Source organism: Cetorhinus maximus, chromosome 5 (assembly GCF_964194155.1).
Source record: "Cetorhinus maximus chromosome 5, sCetMax3.hap1.1, whole genome shotgun sequence".
NCBI classification, from domain to species: domain Eukaryota; kingdom Metazoa; phylum Chordata; class Chondrichthyes; order Lamniformes; family Cetorhinidae; genus Cetorhinus; species Cetorhinus maximus.
Genome location: NC_135883.1, coordinates 154,369,799 through 154,392,068, shown reverse-complemented (window position 1 = coordinate 154,392,068; position 22,270 = coordinate 154,369,799). Strand labels below are relative to the sequence as shown.

General features: G+C 44.8%; 1 protein-coding gene across 1 annotated transcript in view; it reads left to right on the top strand.

The window, feature by feature from the left end:
* daam2 (dishevelled associated activator of morphogenesis 2) overlaps window positions 1–22,270 on the top strand; it is a 348,363-nt gene that overhangs the window by 150,166 nt on the left and 175,927 nt on the right. Inside the window, exon 3 of the mRNA XM_078542715.1 lies at window positions 10,522–10,611. Coding sequence (XP_078398841.1) covers window positions 10,522–10,611 — 90 coding nt within the window. The remainder of the gene's footprint in view (window positions 1–10,521; window positions 10,612–22,270) is intronic.

Sequence of the window (22,270 nt, the reverse complement as noted above, 5' to 3'; positions counted from 1 at the left end):
AATGAGAGATCAAGTGAAAGTTCCTTTAAAAATGGATGGGTAAGCACACTGTAGTAATCCCAGTGGGATGGGAGGAGAGTGGCGTTGGTTTGGGGGTGGGGGGGCGGGGGTTGTGGTGGGCGATGCGGTGATGGCGGTGGGGAGGTGGGTGGGGGAGCTGCCAACTTTATAATGTGTAAGAGGAAACCCCGAGAGATTTATTCTCATTGAACCCAGATTGAAGTTGTTTTCGCTGTAATCATTCTTACTCACTCATCACAACATGAGCAGATTTTCCACAGTATTGTTTACAGCAGTTTTAGAAAGCCAGGCACACTGCTCTGCTCCTCATGTTTAATGTAGCCCGTCTCTTTTTAAAAATGGGAGCATCCTGGGGTTCGTCAGAAGTTCATTGCTGTTCGTGAGGCAAATTTATAGATTGATGGGAACTTATAAATTTCTAGCTCCCAGTCAAAAAAAAAGGAAGAAATTGTTTTCCTTTTTTTGGTATACTTTTGGCAACTTGAAGTGTGACATCCATTATATGTGTTGAATAAAGTGTGACTGCAGAAGGGTGACATTTAAAGTATGTGATATCTTCAAATCTTTAATATTTATATTAGCAAGTCCCTTGTGCCATTGTGTTCTTGGTAAGTCGGAATACATGCTGTTTAATTACATTGAGGATGTTTGAGAGTGAAAAATTGACAACAACAGAGCGTGATCGAGAAAGATGGAGATGGCGGTCAGAATCTTCCGCTTTCGGCGGGCGTCTCACGCACTGCCTGAAAAGTGGTGAGACGACTGCGCTGACCCTTAGGGGGAAGGCCTGTCATACCTTCTGCCCACCAGGCAGTTCAGAGGGCAACAGCGGGTCCTTCCCTCTGACTGAGGTCCCCGGGATATGATGTCTCTCCCGCCAAGAGCTGCCAGCCAATTAGAGGCTGGCAACTCTTGCACTCGGCAGCGCCATGGAGGTGACCGTGGCTGCTGCCGGAACAATACCCCCTCCCAGAGTCCCAGGATTACTGAGCAACCCAGGAAAAAGGGAAGTGCTGGTGGTGGTGGTAGTGGTGGTGGTGGTGGGATGCCTCTTGGTGTGGGGGTCGTGGGAGAGGGGGGCCATGGGGCTGGCAGCAAGGGCAGGGGGATAGCTGTCAGTGACCATCAACCTGCACCATGTCCACTTAAGGGACTCAAATGGAGGCGGGGTGGGAAGGTGTCAGGTATCGGTCCCGACGCCAAGCCACCAAATTTTCAGGTCTTCCCACCTCCTTCCTCACCTCCTGCAGGGGCAGAAGATTCTGGCCAGTGTTACAGGAAGAAGGCATGTGCCAGATGCAAAATTAAATTTGCGTTCGTTAATTTAGACTATCATTTGGAAGAATCGTTCATTATTAATCAGGAAGTCTGGCTCATAGAGCTGTTGTCTGTGGAAAGCGGGATCTTTTAATTTCCCAGTGGTAAATGTTATGATCCCATGTGCAATCTGGTTGGTCTCAGCCGACGATTCCAGTGGTTATGGACCCGCAAAATAAAACAGCACCTAATTTGGCACAAAAAGGCAACAGCACCAGGGACGTCAGGAGATTTCCAAAGTGGGTAACATCAGTCACACTGCTGTACTAAAAGACAAAATACTGTGGGTACTGGATATCTGTAATAGAAAGAGTAAAATGTTGGAAATACTCAGCAGGACAGGGTGTATCAGTGGAGAGAGAAATCAAGTGAATGGCCACATTTCCCACCATCAGACATTGGGAACCTCTTTGTAAGGCTAGCCCGTTGGACTCATCCCCCCACACCGCAGCCCCCCCCCAACCACCCCGGCTGGATTGTCCGTCTACGTCGATGGGAAAACGCGCCGACGTGTTTCACAACAGCACATAAGCGACCTGCACTTTGCTCAGGACTTCGCGGTTTGTTTGCCTACCTTGCTTCGGGCAGCACTCGCAATCATCAGCGCCAGGCTTCACAGACAGCACCACATCACTTTCGGAGGGCTCACGGATAGGTCTCTACCCACCAGATCAGCCATCTTTTCAATGGCTGCAGGGCTAGGGCTTGCTTGGGGAAGATGAGAAGTGGCCTCAGGCAAGGGAAGAGGCTGCAGGATGAGAGCTGCACTGGGGAAGGAGGGTATCCCGGGGTGTGTGTGAAGACACATGTTGATCTGTGCAAGTGTCCTCAAGATGGTGACGGCTGAGGACACAGTCTCCAGAGGAGATGAGGCCTGATGGACATGTGAAGGTATGTGTGTGAGAATGGGTGATGATGTTCCTTGAGCTGGCAGTGAGTGAGATGCCAGTGAACATGTGATGGGCTTGAGGGTGTGAGTTTAGAGTGATGAGATGGTTGCCATACCCTGATTGCAGGGATGAGATCATTTATCCTCTATCTGCACTGGATGGCCAACCTCTTCTGTGCACATTGGCACTGATCACCACTGCCACTGCCTACCAAGCTGGAGTGGTAATGTTGCTGCCACTCCTGCGGCCAGAGCAGGGACAGAGGACATCACAGCGGGGCCCCCACGGCATACAATGGGTGCTCGAGGGCTGCCTTTCTTGCCTTTCGGGGCCATGTCCTCTTTGCTGCAGTCCTGAGCTGGAAGCACCAAGCGCGGGTGTAATTTAAATGTGGTGCCTGGTGTGATGAAGCAGCGAGGTTACGGTGTGGCAGGTGAATTTGAGCCCGCCCGCCACGGAAACGGTGTGTTTCCCAGGAATGCTTAATTAATGTTTGGCTCGATACGGCGAGAAAACCCGCCATCGCAGCTAGCGGGTAAAAAATCATTTTACTCGCCCGCTACCACACTTAGTGAAAATGTGGGATGACTCTGTCCAATGTTTCAGGTCTAGAACTGGACAAAGGGAGGTTAGAAGAGAGATTTTAAGCAAGTACAGAGGCATGGATACATTCTCGACTCCTCAGACACTGAAGCAGTCCATGTCCAAATGCAGCAAGACCTGGACAATATCCAGGCTTGGGCTGACAAGTGGCAAGTAATATTCACACCACAGAAATGCCAGGCAATGAAAATCTGCAACAAGAGAGAATCTAACCATTGCCCCTTGACATTCAAGGGCATTACCATCACTGAATCCTCCACTATCAACATCCTGGGGTATTGACCAGAAATTGAACTGGACTAGCCATATAAATACTGTGGCTACAAGAGCAGGTCAGAGGCTAGGAATTGTGTGATGAGTAACTCGCCTCCTGACTCCCCAAAGCCTTTTCACCATCTACAAGGCACAAGTCAGGAGTGTGATGGAATACACCCCACTTGTCTGGATGAGTGCAGCTCCCACAACACTCAAGAAGCTGGATACCATCCAGGACAAAGCAGCCCGATTGATTGACACCACATCCACAAACATTCATTCCCTCCACCACCGACGCACAGTGGCAGCAGTGTGTATCATCTACAAGATGTACTGCAGGAACTCATCAAGCCTCCTTCGACAGCACCTTCCAAACCCACGACCACTACCACCTAGAAGGACAAGGGCAGCAGATGCATAGGAACACCACCACCTGGAAGTTCTCCTCCAAGTCACTCACCACCCTGACTTGGAAATATATCGCTGTTCCTTCACTGTCGCTGGGTCAAATCCCTGAAAGTCCCTCTCTAGCAGCACTGTAGGTGTACCTACTTCACATGCATTGCAGTGGTTCAAGAAGGTAGCTCACCACCACCTTCTCAAGGGCAATTAGGGATGGGTAATAAATGTTGACCTAGCCAGCAAATCCCACATCCCATAAATGAATTTAAAAAGTGAGGCGGGGTGGGGGGTTGCAGTGACGGTGGTGGAAATAACAAAAGGCAAGGCGGGAGAGGTTAAATGACAAAAGAGATGATCACCCAGGCAAAAGTGGGCGATGAGAATAAGTAAAGAAACAGAAGATGGGTCTAGAGGAGCTGTAAATGGCAAGAGCAGAATCATTCTCAACAATTGCTGTCTGAAAAAATGGGAAAAGGGTTATGACCTACAATTGTTGAACTCTGTGTCAAATAAGGCAGTAAAGTGCCTTAGTCAAAAAGTGACCCTCGAGCTTCTCCACAGATGTCTGGGCTGCGGCACAGCGCAGGGGAGGAGGTGCCTGAAAGGAGAAAGCTCAGCACTCTCCTGCCACGTATGACTTGAGTGGGCTGGATGCTGACACTGGGTGTGCCTGAAGTGGCAGATCCTCCAATGCCCGGCCATTGCTAAGCAAAGATCTGCTCCTCGGAACAAATACAGAAGGTTACTTGCCAGTGGGATGTTCTCCGTTATGGGATGTTCTCAGGTGATCGCATCAGGAAATGCGCATTTTCGGGTGAAAGAAAAAGCACGGGAATCTCCAAGTTCCCACGTCCAACCTTGGAGGAAGCAGAATGTGACAGCGGAATCAATGATACTCACAGCAAGTGTACTGGGGGTGGGATGAGGTGGTGGATGTTAAATGTGTGATTATAGCCATGGGCCTGGCATATCCTGTTCTGTGGGAAATGGTTGAGGCACTCCTCTCGGGAATGGAGCTGATAAGACAGTGGAGATGCAGTATCAGGGTGTGCCATGCTCATTTTACAACCTGTGTCACCTCGGGTCACAGAAATCCTCTCAGCACAAAAGTGGTTCCCGTTGAAATGGACTTAACACTAACAACAGCCGGACTTTATTGTCAGGAGTTTCTCCTGATGGCTTAACCTGTTTCCCCGCAGCCTAGTTGGGTTCTCACCATAACCAATTTCCATTGATTAGTATTGCACCCCTAGCCCAATAACTGTACACCCCCCGCCCCCCACCCCCCACCCCCGCACCCCACCCCCCACCCCCGCACCCCGCCGCCTCCAAAAGATTGTTCGGCACCCCCTTCTGGCCATATTTGTACCTGATACCTAACTGACTTAACCTTATTAGTTAGAAAGAACTTACATTCATCTGGTGCCTTTTACCATCTCCGGATGGCCCAAAGCGCATTACAGCCAATGAAATACTTTTGAGGTGTAATCACTTTGTAATGTAGAGAAATGCAGCAGGCAATTTATGCACAGCAAGCTCCCATAAACCGTAATGTGATAATTGACAAGGTAATCTCTTTGTTTTTTTTTTAACTAAAATTGCACCATGGTATCTTTTACACCCACCTAAGAGAGAACACAAGGCAAGGCATCTGTTTTAACATCTCATCAGAAAGAGGGCACCTCCAGCACTGAAGAGCTCCCTCGGTACCGCACTAGGGTGTCAGTGTAGATTTTTCCCTACTCCGATCTCTGCAGTAGGATTATGAACCTACAACCTTCAGGCTCAGAGACAAGATTTCTACCTGCTGAGCCACTGCGAGCGAGCTACACCCCCGCCCCTCACCATCGCTTTATATAAACTACTCTGGGGTATATCCGAGGCATTTACTCAGCTTAGTTTATACCGTGGAAAGGCAATATAAATACAAGCGGCTGATATGCCGAGAATCATCTTTTTTACGTATACATTGCAAGACCGCAGGTGCAGGTTTGGAGGAAGAAAACTCCTCAATCTTTTCAAGAAAAAAACCTACCATCTTCCCATTACAGTATCCAGCTGTTCCTTAAATGAATCCAGAGAGCTGACCCTCCTGGCATTCATTCTAGCTGTTAAATACCCTCGATGAAAAGACACACTTCCTGCCATCTGTCCTCAACTTACACGCCACATCGCTGAGACTGTACTCTGTTTTGCAGCAGTGGCACTTTGAAACCAGCCTTTGGGAAGAGCCGAGGGCCAATTATCGACTCTCCCTCCAAAGAAGAGAATGCGTGCTCCTCACAGGAAGATGTGGATTTGAACACACTTGGTATAAATGTTTGCAGGGCTGCATGCTGTGCTCTCGTGTTCTCAGTGTATGAGAGAAAGAAAGAAAGAAAGAAAAATTTGCATTTATATAGCGCCATTCACAACCTCAGGATTTCTCAAAGTGATTTCCAGCCAATGAAGTACTTTCGAAGTGTCATCACTGTTGTAAGGCAGATAACATGGCAGTTTGCGCACAGCAAGCTCCCACATACAGCAATGTGATAATGACCAGATAATTTGTTTCTAGTGATATTGACTGAGGGATAAATATTGGTCATAACTCTGCAAGATCCGCCCCCCCCACCCCCTCGCCTTTGTTTGAGATTGAATCATTCAGCTCTGCCTGAGAGGGCAGATGAGACCTCGGTTTAACGCCTCATCTGAAAAACAGCAGCCCTGACAATGCAGCAGTCCCTCAGTACTGCATGGCAGTGTCAGTTTAGATTATGCGGTACAATCTCTGGAGTGGGGCTTGGACCCACAACCTTTTGACTCAGAGGTGTGAGAGCCATGGCTCACAAAAGTTTAATCCTCTTCTGAAATGACGGGATCAGCTTATTCTTCCACTCTCCTCTCCTTAGTGTTATACAGAACACACTCAGCGTTTTCAGTGCACTGTCAGGTCCATAGAAATGTTAATGAAACCTATCGAGAGGATATTTGTTTTTATAGCTGGTGTCACCATCCTGAATAAAGGTGACCTTACACACAGTTGCAGAAAGACAGGAAGCTTGTTTTTCACACCGTTGCACTGATTGTCAAGCCACATGTTTTTGAAAACAGCATGGGTTGGGGGAAGTGAAGATTGGAAGGCTCCATACCAGGCTGACTTTCCTTTCAGTATCTCGTTGCGGGAGTTTTCCAAAAACTCCCGCTTGTGCCAGCAGCCAGTTGGATCTTCTGTCTCCAAAGCTCAAGTTAGTGCAGCAAACAAACTCCGTGTAGAACTAACTTAGAGTCTTACAGCGCAGGAGGCCATTCAGCCCAGCATGCTACTGCCGGCTCTTTGAAAGAACTATCCAAGTAGCTTCAATTCCCAGCCTCCCCCCACAACATGCCCTCCCCCAGTTTTTTCCCCACTAGCCTTGAGGGTGGAACCATCCATCACTTTCTGGGTTGACCACATTTCCAATTTCCAACTCTCTCATGACAGATGCCCTTTCCTAGACTTGTCAAGTCCTTTACTTTCTCCAGGGGGAGATTACAGTGCCGTGAAAAAATGCCCCCACAGAAGGATAAGGATCCAAAATGCAGGTGAGGTAAATATACAGGAATTTGACTCTGTTTGCCCTTGCAGCAAGGGGAAGCTTTGCAAAATCTCTCCTCTATGACTAAATGGATTGGAGTCCATGAGGGAAAAGATTGACTAGAGCCTTTGGAAAGTGCAGGCTTGATGGTTTAAGTTGTCTTTGTATTTTAGAATAATAAAAACCACCCATCCTCCAAACTTCATGAACTTCAGCTCATCCATCAATCTGCTGTCAGTATTCTAATCCCACTGACCCTTCAACCCTGCACTCACTAACACGCATTGACTCTGTTCCACCATTGCTTCATATTGAAAATCGCCATCCTTGTAATCTCTTCAAGGCCTCACCCATCCCTACCTGTTTACTTTCTCCAGCCCTGTAACTTCCTGTGACCTTGATATTCCTCTGGCCTGCTATGCATCCCTCCACTTCCATCTCCTACCATTAGCGGTCGTGCCATTAGCCTTGAGGTGTGGAATTCTTTTCATGAGTCTCTCCATCTTTCCATCTCTCTGTCTTCCTTAAACCCATTTTTTAGACATCCTTCCAACTATCTCCTTCTTTGGCATGGTGTCAGTTTGGGTCTGATTAAGCTTCTTTGAAGCAGCTTGGAAGATTTGGGATGAAGGTGGCGTAATGGTAATGTCACTGGACTAGTAATCCAGAAGCCGAGGCTAATGGGACATGGGTTCAAATCCCACCACAACAGCTGGTCGAATTTAAGTATAAAGTTAGTCTTAGTCATGGTGACCATGACAGCTACCATCAATTGTTGTAAAAACCCACCTGGTTCACTAATGCCCTTTTGGGAAGGAAATCTGCCATCCTGACCTGGTCTGGCCTACATGTGACTCCAGACCCACAGCAATGTGGTTGACTCTTAAATGCCCTCTGAAACAGCCTAGCAAGTCACTCTGTTCAAGGGAAATTAGGGATGGGCACCAAATGTTGGCCTTGCCAGCGCCACCCACATCCCATAAAAAAATAAATGCAAGTTGTTGTTAAATAAGCAGTTAAGTAAATTTTCACCCTTGATCTAAAGTTTCAAGTTCAGTGCAGTCTGTGGGTGAGAGTCTTATCTCTAAACTGGTTGGAAACTTTCCACAAGGAGTGAATCTGGGAACTCTCAATCCAGGCAGTCACAGGTATGGCTGCAAGGCTTAAATCTGCCGTTAGTTTGATATTAACTGGCTCCCTCTGATTAGCCATTTCTTGACCTCTGCATGATGCCTTCCCTTGTCCGCCCTGGCTGACGGTAGTGAATCAGATTGTGGGGAATTGGAGGGAAGCCCGTGCCCTACTTCATGGTACGTGTTAGAGCTGAAGTCTATGTTATGCCGCAGCTCTGATGCTTATTCCGGAAATCGTGCTTCGTACAGCGGCAGTGCTTCTAGTGGGAAGAGTCAGGAGCATTGAGGTGCATTCGCTCCAAGGTAGTTTCCTTACCATCCAGAATTCCCTGGAGCCTCCAGTAACAAATGATTAATCTCCCAGAGACTACTGTGAGCAACCTGGGAGAACTATTAACCAGGCATATCGGGCACTTTAAGGAGCGCTTGTTCTGTGATAGCTTTCAAACCTTGCAGAATTGTATTGCAATCTCCAGGAATTAATGATTAATCTCCCGAGCACTGCTCCGAGCAACCCAGAAGATAAATCATAGACAGGGGAATTTAAAAACAATGTTTCTTTTTCATTTTCTTTGAACACTTTTGTTGATGAGTTGTAAAAATATTGCAAGTGAGTGGTACGGTCAGGTGAGGAGGGGTGGTCTGGCTCCCCTCTTTTCCCACTCCTCATTTGACCACAACAAGGCTGTTGGATAGGATATGCTTGCCAATTCAGTGAGTGTTTAACTGTTTGTGTGCTGTGACTGTAAAAGACATACACAGACAGCTTCCCTTGTAAGTTGTTAAAAGGAGAGTAATACTTAGTGTACTTAACACCTGATCTAAGTAAAAGTAATAAAAATGCTCCGACTCTCTTACACATGCATTCAAGGGTTCACACATGCCCACACACACGCGTTACAAAGTGGGATGACAGATAAAGTGGTTGTAAAAGTCCAATAAAAGCCAATGATATATAGATCCTGTAGATTGATGACTTGGATGGTTTCAGACTGGGCTCTATGGTCTCTGGATTTGGCGTCGAGATAATCAGAAGATGTTAATGGACAATTTATCCTTTCTTCTCAAGGTAGCAGCTGCTGGGTTGATTCTTAAAAACACTGGGCGGGATTTTCTGGCCCCGCCTGTCGCTGGGATCGTCTGGTCCTGCAGAAAGTCATTGGATGTTTGGCTGGGCTGCCGCAACTGGGCCGCCATGACAGGGCTGGAGAATCCCGGCCACTGCCTGCGGCATGTGTATGGTCAAACAACAGGCAGGGCTCAAGCTTGCAGGATGGATGGAGAGAGAGAGAGAGAGAGTACATACTCAGGGATCATGCTTCTTTGTCATCTCTCTTTCTTCTGTTCTATTGCCTGGAGAAAAAATAGTTTCTTAACCACGAAAGACACAGCTTTTGGCTTGTCACATCGCCCTTTCAACAACAGTGACCCGTTACCCAAATATTTGTTTTCTTTATTCTTTCATGGGATGTGGGCATCAGTGGCAAGGCCAGCATTTGTTGTCCATCCCTAATTGCCCTTGAACTGAATGGCTTGCAAGGCTGTTTCAGAGGGGGGTTAAGAGTCAAGTGTGGGTCTGGAGTCACATGTAGACCAGACCAGATAAGGATAGCAGGTTCCCTTCTCTAAAGGGACCTTGGTGAACCAGATGGGTTTTTACAACCATCAGTGATAGCTGTCATGGTCATCGGGGCTAGCTTTATAATTCCAGATTTATTAATTGAATTTAACTTCCACCAGCTGCCACAGTGGGATTTGAACCCAGATCCCCAGGGCATTAGCTTGCGCCTTGGAGTTACTAGTCAAGTGACATTATTACTACATCATCATTTCCCCTATGGGTATGGTAATAGCAAGTTAATACCAGGTCCATGGTTTAAACATGATTAGATTATGGCTGGGTATGTTCCTTTCTCAGCCAGAGTCCCAATATCCAAAGTGATTTCATCTAATGGATTGCTCCATACCCAACTGAATACACAAGTTGTCTGGATGTTTTGAGAATGGGCCGGGAGATGGTCCATTCGCACTCTTCCAAGGTGATTGTCTCTGATGAGGTTTTCTAGACAGGCTGGTTCCATTTTAATGGTTTTGGAATTTATAAGATACAGTGATGCAAATGTTTGGCCATCTTAGTAGCTGCTATCTTAAGTCACTTTTTAAAAGAATGCTGCTGTTCAGTCTTTTTAAAACTCAACCAGTGATTTTTCAGCCCAGTAAATACAATGGTTTGCTAACAGTGGGGAAGAAAACTGTTCGACTGTGCACAGCGGTGCACGGCAATGTGATATATCATACGGGATTGGTGAGGTGACTGATTCCTTTCTCTGTCTGTATTTTCAGGATGAGTTGGATCTTACAGACAAGAACCGAGATGCTATGTTTGCACTGCCCGCAGAGAAGAAATGGCAAATCTATTGCAGCAAGAAGAAGGTATGCGATGGGAATGTAGCTGAGATGTGGTAACTATAGTTAGGGGTGGGGCTGGGGGTGTTGGGGGAAGGTGTGTGCATGTGTTTAGTCTTGCATGGAGCAAAGTTGTGCATGAATCAAGAGGTTTGTAAAATGATGACATTAAGAGAAGATCTTTACATCCCAGTTTTTTTTAATCACCCATTCAGCAATTCAGCCAGTATGGATCACTAATCCATTGGTTATGTTATTGGATGAATAATCCAGAGCACGTGAGTTCAATTCCCAATGTGCCAGTTTGAGAATTTGAATTCAGCTTGAGAAATAAAAAGCTTATATCAGTAAAAGTGACCAGGAAGCTGGTGGATTGTCTTAAAAACCCAACTGGTCCACTGATGTCCTTTAGGGAAGCAAACTTACTGCCTTTACCTGGTGTGGCCTAGGTGTGACTCCAGTTCCACACCAAAGTGAAGGACTCTTAACTGCCCTCTGAATTGGTCTAACAAACCACGCAGTTGTATCAAGCTACAAGTAAGAATGGACTGCAGCCGTTTAAGAAGGCCGAACACTAAGTTCCTCAAGGCAACCAGGGATGAGCAATTAATGCTGGCCTTGCCTGCAGTGCCCACATTCCAAGAATGAATTGCCAGAACAGGCTGGACTTATTATTTTCACAACAGTTAATAGTCCTCCACCATGTGTGATGCCTCCAGGTATGATCGTGGCAGTGGATAGTCTTCACACTGACAGTTCTGTTGTGTTTATTTGCTTGGGTCATAATTTAGCATTGGAGTGTCAAGCAAAAGTTCTGAATCATGTATAATGGATGCAAGTAGGGCGTTGTGTTCAACTCAGTATTCTGGAGAAATATGGGATTTATGGATATAACCAGTGGAAAAATCTCTCACTTCTTATCTCTCTCTTCGATTTCATTCCTGATAAGTCAACCAAAGAATCATAAAGCTCAGAAGGAGGCCGTTCAGCCCATCGTGATTGTGCCGACTCTTTCGGGAGGTTATACAGTTAGTCCCACTCCCCCATTCTTTCCCCATTGGTCTGCAAATATTTTCCCTTCAAGAATTTATCCAATCCCCTTTTGAAAGCGATTATTGAATCTGCATTCTTCCTGGCAGTACATTCCAGATCGTAACAAGTTGCTGCATAAAAAAAATTCTTCTCATTTCATCTCTGGTTCTCTAATCCTTAAAGAATTACCTTAATCTGTATCGGCTGCTACCCTGCTGCCAGGGGAAAGAGTTTCTCATTACTTACTTGATCAGAACCTTCCATAATTTTGAACATCTCTATTAAACCCTCCTTAATCATTCCTTTTATATTCTTTATATAATAAGGTGGCCCAAACTCTAAAGACCCCAACTGTAGTCACACTGTAGTCTTGAATATGTTCAATGTTATCCCTTTGCTTCTGTCTCCAATACCTCTGCATACAAAATTTAAGGTTCTTTTTGCCTTTTTATGACTAGATTTACTTATGCTACCACCTCCAGGCTACCGATATATCTGTATATCAAAGTATCCCAGCTTCCCCACTCAATTTAAACTCTTTCCAATTAAGGCACATTTCCTTTCCCTATTCTTACTTCTAAAATGTATCACTTTACATTTTTCTAAACTTAAGTGCCTTGCCTCCTACATGCACACCCCACTGGTCTATCTATGGCTGTAACAATTATAGGCCAATTAGTCTAATATTAATAGTCAGGAAATTTTTAGAGGCATTAATTGGCCCCTGGAAAAATACAGGTTTTTTAAATGAAAACCAGCATGGATTTGTTAAAGGCAAATTATGTTTGACTAACTTGATTTTCTTTGAAGTATAAAGGGAAGGATAGCTGATAGTAGTGTGGTTAATGTTGTATATACGGATTTTCGTTAACTGATTGACAAAGTCTCACATAATAGACTTGTTAGCAAAACGGAAGCACAATAAAGGGCCAATAGCTGCATGCGTACAAAATTGGCTCAGGGACGGAAAGATGATAATGCTGATGAATGGTTGTTTTTCAGACTGGAGAAAATGGAGCAGCGGTAGGACCTCGTCTCTTTTTGATATATATTAATGACTTGGGCTTAGGTATACAGGGCCTGATTTTAAAATTTGCAGATGACACAACATTAGGAAATATACCTACTGTGGGAAGTATAGCAAAGGCTTCATTCAGGGGGACAGAGACGGACTGGCGAAATGGGAAAACACATGGCAGATGAAATTTAATGCAGAGAAGTATGAAGTGATCTATTTTGGTACAAAGAATGAGGAGAGACAACCTTATTTTAAAGAAGGTTCAGGAAAAGAGAGACCTTGGGGGTATATGTGCCGAATTCTTTGACAGTAACAGGACATGTTAAGAAGATAAGAATGTAAGAAATCAGAATAGGATTAGGCTTCACAACCCCTTGAGGCTACTGCACCAATTAATAGGATCATGGCTGACCCTCAACCTGAGCTCCACTTTCCCACCCGATCCCCTCATCCCTTAATTCCCTTGGAGTTCAAAAACCTACCAACTTTAATACACTCAGCAATGAAGCATCCACAGCCCTCAGGGGTCGAGGATTCCAAAGATTCACAGCCTTCTGAGTGAATAAATTCCTTCTCATCACAGTCTGAAATGGCCATCCCCTTATTCAGAGGCTCTGCCACCTTGTTCTAGACTCTCCAGCCAGGGGAAACAATCTCTCAGCATGCACCAGTTCAAACTCTCTCAGAATCTTGTAAGTTGAGAAGGCTGTTAAAAAGACCAATGGGATTCTTGGCTTTATAAATAAAGGCTTTATAAATTTATAAATAAATTTTCACAAAGCTGGAAGGGCTCCGTGCCAAAATGGCATCAGAGCCCTGCATCTGGAAGTCCTGCCCTCAAACAAGGCACCCGCCATTTTCGCCCGGTGTGGGGTGGTTGAGGTGGGGTGGGGGGGGGGGGTTGGCGGGGTTGGTGTTGTGGTGTGGCAGGAATGGGGTTGGGTTGTGCCTTGCACATTTATGGTTTGCAGAGGCAGCTGCGCATGTAAAAGTGCAGCTGCCCTTAAACAGATGCAATTTTCATAACTGGGATGTCCAAAACATGACTCATGGGCTTTAGGCATTTAAGGAAAAGGCCTAAAGCTGCTGGAGTTATTTGGAGAGGTCCAGGTACCCCTTTGGGAGAGGTCCAGGTACCCCTTTGGGAGAGGTGAGGTGTCCCTTTGGGAGAGGTCAGGTACCCTTTGGGATTGTTAAGATTAGACATGAATGTGCTTAAAAAGCGGATAAGTTCAGAAACTGTCAGGAACTATCAAGCTGTCAAGTCATTTAAATTCCCAGGCCCTTTAAATTTCTGAAAATAACCAGCTAGCTGTGGCAGCTTACAATTTCACTAGCTGTCTGTTGGCATAACCCCGAGGGCTACCATTATAGCATTAGTACTGCATGACTGATTCCACAACCTATCATTATCGTTATCACAGTGCGGTGCCTGGAAGTTCATAGTTTGATTGACAGCTCCAAATGCTATGAATATAAATGTATATTTTCATAAAGGATTAAGCACTTCAATAAAATGTTTGTTTTTGAAAGGTATTAAGTGTTTGAAGGAAATGCTTGTTTCTATAAGAGATTAATTACTTGAAGGAATTTAAATGCATTAAGTGAGTTTTATGAATGGGAGTTTTTTTGATAGTGAAGTCTGCAATAGGCACTCAGAACTTCATTTTATTTCCTTTCACTATGGCTCTTGAGGTCTGCCCATGGTGGATTCTGGGTGAGTTGGAATGGAGGGTGCAAGGGCAAGGTTTTGGGGGGGGCTCAAGGGTTGGCATGAGTTGGCACTAAGTTGGCATGGGGTTATAAAGGGCCATGGGGGTGGGTAGAGGGGCATAGGTTGGCTTCGAGGGGATGAGGGGTCATGGGGGTGTGTGGGGGGTGATGGATGAGGTCTAGAGGGCTGTTTTGTTTTCTTGTTTTTCTTGTAATTGGGACAAAGTCCCAGGGCACCAGGGTGGGTCTTTTATTCAGCCCGCCATGGGACCTAACAGCTCCTGTGGTCGCCTCCGCACTGTTTCTAAGGGCAGTGCAGTGGTCCTGAATGCCGTTAACACACACCCCGCTGCCCCCGCCCCCACCTCCTCCCCCCAACTCCCGGAACGAAAAACTGAAGATCCAGGGCGCTTTCCCCCTGAGTCAGGTTTGACAAGTCAGGAATTATCCTGACACTCTGCTCCCGACTCAGGAGTGAAAATTTGGCCCATAGAGTACATAAGCAAGGAAATTATGTTAAACCTTTAGCAAACGCTAGTTAGGCCCCAACTGGAGTACTCTGGCCCATTCTGGGCAGTTTATGACATCAAGCTCCTAGCGAGACTACAGGGAAGATTTGCTAGAATGTTACTAAGGATAAAAGTTTTCAGTTATGTGGAGAGTGAGGTTTTTCTCCTTAGAGCAGCGAAAGTTAAGGGGCATTTTGTTTGAGGTTTTCAGAATCTTGAAGGGCTTTGATAAGTGTAAATAAGGAGAGGCTATTTCCAGGGGCAGAAAGGGTCAGTAACCAGGGGACACTGATTGAAAATGATTGGTAAAAGAAGCAAAAGGGGCATGAGGGGGCAAAAATAATACACAGTGAGTTGTTATGATCTGCAGTGTACTGTGAAAGGGTGGCAGAAGCCGATTCAACAATGACTTTCAAACTACTTGGAAATGAAGCTTTTGCAGGCTTGTGAGGAAAGAGCAGGGACGTGGGACTAATTGAATAGATCTTTCAAAGAACCAGCACAGGCACGATGGGCTGAATGGCCACCTTCTGTGCTGTACGCTTCTAGGGTTCTGTGACGAATTTGCCTTACTCTCCCAATCATCCTAATTTCATGTCATCAGCAAATTTTGGATTTATTCCCAGTAGAATACTAAATACATCTTTCTTAGTCAGACAAATCTCCTTTCACCTTCAGCCTTTGCCTTTGTTTCTCCTTCTATTCATCTCTCTGTCAATATGACTGCATTCTCCCTTAACCCATGTGCCATTATCTTAGTGGATACCATGCTTTTCAATGGTGTGGGACTAATTGGAGAGCTCTTTCAGAAAAGTACAGGCATAATGGGCCGAATGGCCTCCTTCTGTATTGTATGATTCTATGATATGAATTTTATTATATCTTGTGTTATATGAATTATATAGGTCAAGCATTATTCTCTTAGGGGGTTGTTAGTCTTTGGAACTCTCCTCACCTCTATCTTAAATGAGCAACCCTTTATTTTTAAACAGTGACCCTAGTTCTGGATTCTCCCACAAGAGGAAACATCCTCTCCACATCCACCCTGTCAAGATCCCTCAGGATCTTAAAGGTTTCAATTAAGTCACCTCTTACTCTTCTAAATTCCAGTGGATACAAGCCTAACCTGTCCAACCTTTCCTCATAAGACAACCCGCCCATTCCTGGTATTAGTCTAGTAAACCTTCTCTGAACGCAGGTAACAATAGGCCAATTACAGTATTGTACAGGATATAGTATTGGCCTATTGTTTCCTGCCTTCTCTTCTAACACATTTACATCTTTCTTTAAGTAAGGAGACCAGTACTGTACACAATACCCTAGATGTGGTCTCACAAATGCCCTGTACAACTGAAGCTAACCTCCCTACTTTTGTAATCAGTTCCCCTCTTAATAAATTACAACATTCTATTAGCTTTCCTAATTACTTGCTGTACCTGCATACTAACCTTTTGTGATTCATGCATTAGGACGCCCAGATCCATCTGAATCTCAGAACTCTGCAACCTCTCACCATTTAGAAAATATATATTTTTTTAATTCTTCCTGCCAAAGGGAACAATTATACTCCATTTGCCAGATCTTTTCTCACTCACTTAACCTATCTATGTCACTTTGCAGCCTCCTTACATCCTCTTCACAATTTACTTTCCTACCTATCTTTGTGTCGTCAGCAATTTTAGCAACTGTTCCTTCATCCAAGTCATTTATATAAATTGTAAAAAGCTGAGGCTTCCCCAGCACTGATCCCTGTGTCACATCTTGCCAACCAGAAAAAGACCCACTTATGCCAACTCTCTGCTTCCTGTTAGCTAGCCAGTCTTCTATCCATGATAACAAAAATAAGGTGTTGCCCATTTAAGACAGACATGAAGAGAAAATTTTTTTCTCAGAGGGTCGTGAGTCTTTGGAACTCTCTTCCTCAAAAGGCGGTGGAACCAGGGTCTTTACATATTTTTAAAGCAGAGGTGGATAGATTCTTGTTAAGCCAAGGATTGAAAGGTTATCGGGGATAGGCGGGAATGTGGAGTTGAGGTTACAATCAGATCAGCCATGATCTGATTGAGTGACGGAGCAGGCTTGAGGGGCCAAGTGGCCTACTCCTGCTCCTAGTTCGTGTGTTCATATGTTCGTATGAACTGTCTTCTGGCATTTCTAATTCTCACACTGGTGCTCCTCTCCGATGGGGCGTTGAGAGGGTGGCACTCTGTTACATCTCGCTTCACCAAATGTGACCTGCTGATGCCTGATGTGAAAAGCATTCAGTCCGCTCCCCTGTAACTGGCATTCGTCATCCTGATCAATGTGCTGACAAAATAGGAAAATCGTTTAGAAAAGAAAATGGAGCTCATAAAACATTACCAGCCATTTGCTAAGATGCAAAACAGAATCGCTACCACATGACATGCCTCACACAACATCTGTAACCATTTCAGAATCTTGGCACTGCAGAGCGAGATTGAGAGAGGTGTTTTCTTAATAAGAATATTGTAAATACTGAAGCCAACCAACGTCTCCAATATAACAATATAAAATAGGCAGGAGATATATTATAATATGCTACCATTAATATTTATTTAAATTTCTTGGTCTATGATCTGTAGGGGTTTTCTCCCGTGGGGAGGGGAATATGTATTTTGTTAAATAAAAAACTGCCGCTGACTGGGCTTGAGTTGGCATGAAGTCCCATTTCGAGCTGTCAGTCAGATTTCCAGGATTAAGTTGTCTGCATTCAAACAACCCCTTTGTCAAACCTTTCTCCCTTGCGGAAATGTGTTGCACAGATTAAACCGAGTGACCAGGGAAGGAAACATTGGATGGAATTAGACAGAGTAGCTAAGAGCAAAGTGGCAAAGCTTGGGGTTAACTGAAGAAAGAAGGAGCAATCCAGACGACGTATTGCCTGAGTAGGGGAGCATTTCAGTGCAAAGCCCTCAGCCGTCTGTAAAATACTATTTTCTCCCATTTCAACTGGAGCCATTGGAAATTAAAATCTGGAGAGTTGTTTAAGGGGAGACTGATCCGATACTGTCTGTGCTACACAACCTATCAAAGTCAAAATTACCCTGTATATGTTTTAAAAACAAAGCTTACTCCTATCGGTGGAGATGCTAGTTGGTTTCTCTTGGACTTGTGACTGCTTATAGAAACAGAAAAATGAAACATAGAAAATTAATGGCAGCTTAGGAGGCCATTCAGTCCATTGTGCCTGTACCAGCCGAAGAAGAATTTTCCAGCTTAATCCCGGATTCCGGTTCTTGGTCCATATCTCTGCTGGCTATGGCTGTTCAAGTGCATTCCCAAGTGTTTTTTTTTAAGTGTTATGAGGCAGACTATCAGGCAGGGAGTTTCAGATGCCCACCACCCGCTGGGTGAAAAAACTTCTCCTCAACTTTCACCCCCCCTCCCTGTTCTAATCCTTCTGCCAATTACTTTAAACCTATACCCCTGGTTATTGATTTCTCTGTTAAGGGAAATATATCCCTCCTATCCACTCTGTCTCAGCCCCTTGTAATTTTATACACCTCAGTTAAATTTCCCCTCAGCCTCCCCTGTTCCAAAGAAAACAGCCGCAGCTTTTCCAGTCTTTCTTCATAGATCAAATTTTCCATTCCTGGCAACATCCTTGTAAATCTCCTCTGTATCCTCTGTTGTGCAATCACATCCTTCCTGTAATGTGGTGACCAGAACTGTATGCAGTACTCTATCTCTGGCCTAACTAGTGTTTTATACAGTTTCAGCATAACCTCCCTGTTCTTATACTCTGTGTTGTGGCTGATAAAGGATGCCTTCTTAATTACCTTAACTGTCCTGCTACCTTCAGGAATCTGTTAAAGTGCACTTCAAAGTCCCTCTATTTCTTCTCCACTTCTCAGCATCTTACCAATTATTGTCTATCCCCTTGCCTTATTTGCCCTTCCCAAGCATTTTACCTCATTCTCCTGATTGAATTCTGTTTGCCACTTTCATGCCTACCCGACCAGTCCATTAATATCTTCCTGCAGTCTACAACTTTCTTCCTCGATCTCAACCACATGGCCAATTTTTATATCATCTGCAAACTTCTTTATTATATCCACTACATTTAAGTGTCGATCACTGATATATACCATTGAACAGCAAGGAGCCCAGTACTGAGCCTAGTTTATTTTAGACACTTTTTTCCAAATACACGAGGAAACAGCATCCTGAATAAGCAGGTCACAGAGGCCTTAGTATTGCTCTGCTTTTTCTACCAGGTGCCCGTGACGCTCGGTGTCCAGGTCACGTCCAAGGAGCAGAGGAGCAATGAAAAATAACAGGACATATTTTTGCAAAAGAAGCAGGCAAATATTGTAAATGTTGGGAATGTGAAACAAGAACAGAAAATATCATAGGAGGTCATTAAATCACCTGTGGAAAGAGGCAAAATCTTCAGGTATAGGTTATGCACCAAAAATGGAAACAATTACAGGTGAGCGGGTTTTACAAAGGAATGAAGCAAAGAGAAGCAAGGAGAGAAACCAAATTCTCACAAAGATAGACATACAGACAGATACATACACATACAGGCAGGCGCACAGACAGACACATACACGTATAGACATGCACACAGCCAGGTACATACACAAAAAGACAGAAGCACACAGAATAAATAAAATAAGAATACAAAATGCTAAGTCAAGAGTGTGATCGAATACTCTCCACTTGCCTGGATGAGTGCATCTCCAAGAACAAACTCGACATCATCCGGCACTCCACCTTAAACACTCCCTCCACCACCGACACACGGTGTCAGCAATGTGTACCGTTCAAGATGCGCTGCAGCAACTCACCAAGGATCCTTCAGCAATACCTTTCAAACCCACAACCACAACCACCTAGAAGAACAAGGGCAGCAGCCTCATGGGAACACACCACCTGTAAGTTCCTCTCCAAGTCATACACCACCCTGACTTGGAAATATATCTGCAGTCCTTCATCAGCATTGGGTCAAAATCCTGGAACTCCCTTCCTAACTGCACTGTGGATGTACCTACACCACATGGACTACAGCGATTCAAGAAGGCAGCTCACCACCACATTCTCAAGGGCAATGAGGGATGGGCAATAAACGCTGGCTTTTCCAGTGATGCCAAGATCCCATGATGAATAAATTAAACATATCAGAAGATCAATCCCATGATGAATACATTTAAAATTTTAGTATTGATAGGGAAAGAAACAAAATTCACAGTTCAAGTTGATGACCTTTCATCATAAGTTCAAATAAAGACTTTGATTTTAACTACCCCCACAATGAGTGAGAAAGGGTCAGGGTGTCGGGGGTAGGCTAAACTATCAGCATCAGGAAACTGTCCCTATTTCCATTCCCTTAAATTTTCAAGTGAAAATCCAGGAGGGATGCAACCCAACAATATTCCAATGAGGCCCTGCCATTAGATTGGCAGGTCTTCACGTCCATGGCCGTGCTGATTTCAGCCTCCCCCACACTCCCCGGCTCCCTGTTGATAATAAGCCCCTTACCTCTACTTCACTTTGTCCGCAGATGCTGCCTCCCTGCTGAGAGTTTCCAGCATTTCCCTGAGTTCCAGCGTTTTGGAAGCGTGGTCTGTGCAGCGCACAAATGGGAAAGAGGAGATTGTTGGATGGGGAAAGTTAGCATGCGATAGCAGAAGGCGTAATGAGAGAAACGAAATACATTAATTAAAGACACCAAGGATGTGCCAACAGCTCAGGCGGCGTGAGGTCAGGTGGGAGAAAAAGGAAGCAGGAAAATCTGCCAAAGCAGAGCAGGCTTTTGCGGCCCAGAGTCCTGGGACAGTGATCCCTCACCAGCACAGTGTTCTGTTGGACAGGATCTACCTCGAGCATTAACTCAGCAGCTGCTGCCTTGACACACCCATCCCGCATTACTGAAGAGAAAGTGGGAGCCTTAGTTAAGGCCTAATCTGGTTAAACTCAACAGTGAGACTAGAGGCTGAAAAAGAGATCAATTTGCAACACGTCCCATTGAGAAACTTAAATAACTTAATCTAGGAATCAATTCTGAGTTAAAGGGCCTCATTATCCCTCAGGAGGTATTAAGGGAAGCTTTAACCACAGCTTGTAAATGTGACAGTTATATTGCGAAATATCTTTCCTCTAGATCAGAAGGTTGTGTTTATGCACCTTCATATTAATGGGCTGCTGTTATGTTGGGTCAAGCAGATGATATGGATCCATTGGGACTATTCTTTAGTCAGACTGTTGTCTGACATGGAAGAAAATCCACCACAACATTTAACAAGATACTGAGGAAGTGATATGAAGGTCATAGCCTTACCCCACAGGGCCGTAACATACATAATGCAGCCCTGTGAGTTTAAGCACGGAGCTAAGAATTAGAAATCCTCAAGAGGCAAGACTGGACTTTAACGGTTTGAAACCATCTCATCCATTAGTGCTTGAATTCAGAAAAAGTGAGTGTAATAAATACAGGAAAGGCTATAGGCAGGATAAAGGGCAACTGGCATGCAAAAGCTTAGTAACCTATTACTGTATGCGAATCAAAAAAAAATAGAGGCATAAGATTATAAGAGTCAGTTCCTTGAGTCTGCTGAGCCATTCAATAAGATCATGGCTGATCTGTTCGTGGCCTCGACTCCTTTTTCCTGCCTCCCCCTCCATAACCCTTAACTCCCGTCTAGATCAAAAATCTGTCTAACTTAGCCTTGGATATATTCAATGATCCAGCCTCCATTACCCTCTAGGATAGAGAATTGCAAAGACTAACAACCCTCTGAGAGACGAAATTCCTCCTCATCTCCGTCTTAAATGTGAGACCCCTTATTCTGAAACTATGTCCCATAGTTCGAGATTTCCTCACGAGGGGGAACATCCTCTCAGGAGCAACCCTCAGGCCTCCTCAAAATCTTATAGGTTTCAATAAGATCATCTCTCATTCTTCTAAACCTCAATGAGTATGGGCCCAACCTAGTCAAACTTTCCTCATAAGGCAACTGCGGCAACTCAGGAGGCAGGAGGTGCTCAACAGAGGGAACAATTTTTCCTCATGAGTCTGAGGATGCCTGTGTCAGCTATGGCTTACTGGCAGGTCTCTGATGTTGTTGGTACGATTTCAGAGATTCAAGTAAGAAATCCAGGTTGACAATCCAATGCAGCATTGAGGCAGTGCTGCGTTTTCAGAGACACCATCTTTCAAATGAGTCAGTAAATTCCGACATCCCAATGCACTTTACAGCCAATTATATATTTTTTAAGTGTCATCATTGTAAAGAAGGAAATGCTGCAGCCAATTTGTGCTCCTACAAACATCAATAATTAATTAATCTGTTTCAGTGATATTGGTTAAGGGATAATTATTGGCAAGCATATGGGGAAGAACTCCCCAGCTCTTCTTCAGATAGCACTGTGGCTCTTATGTTTATTTGCC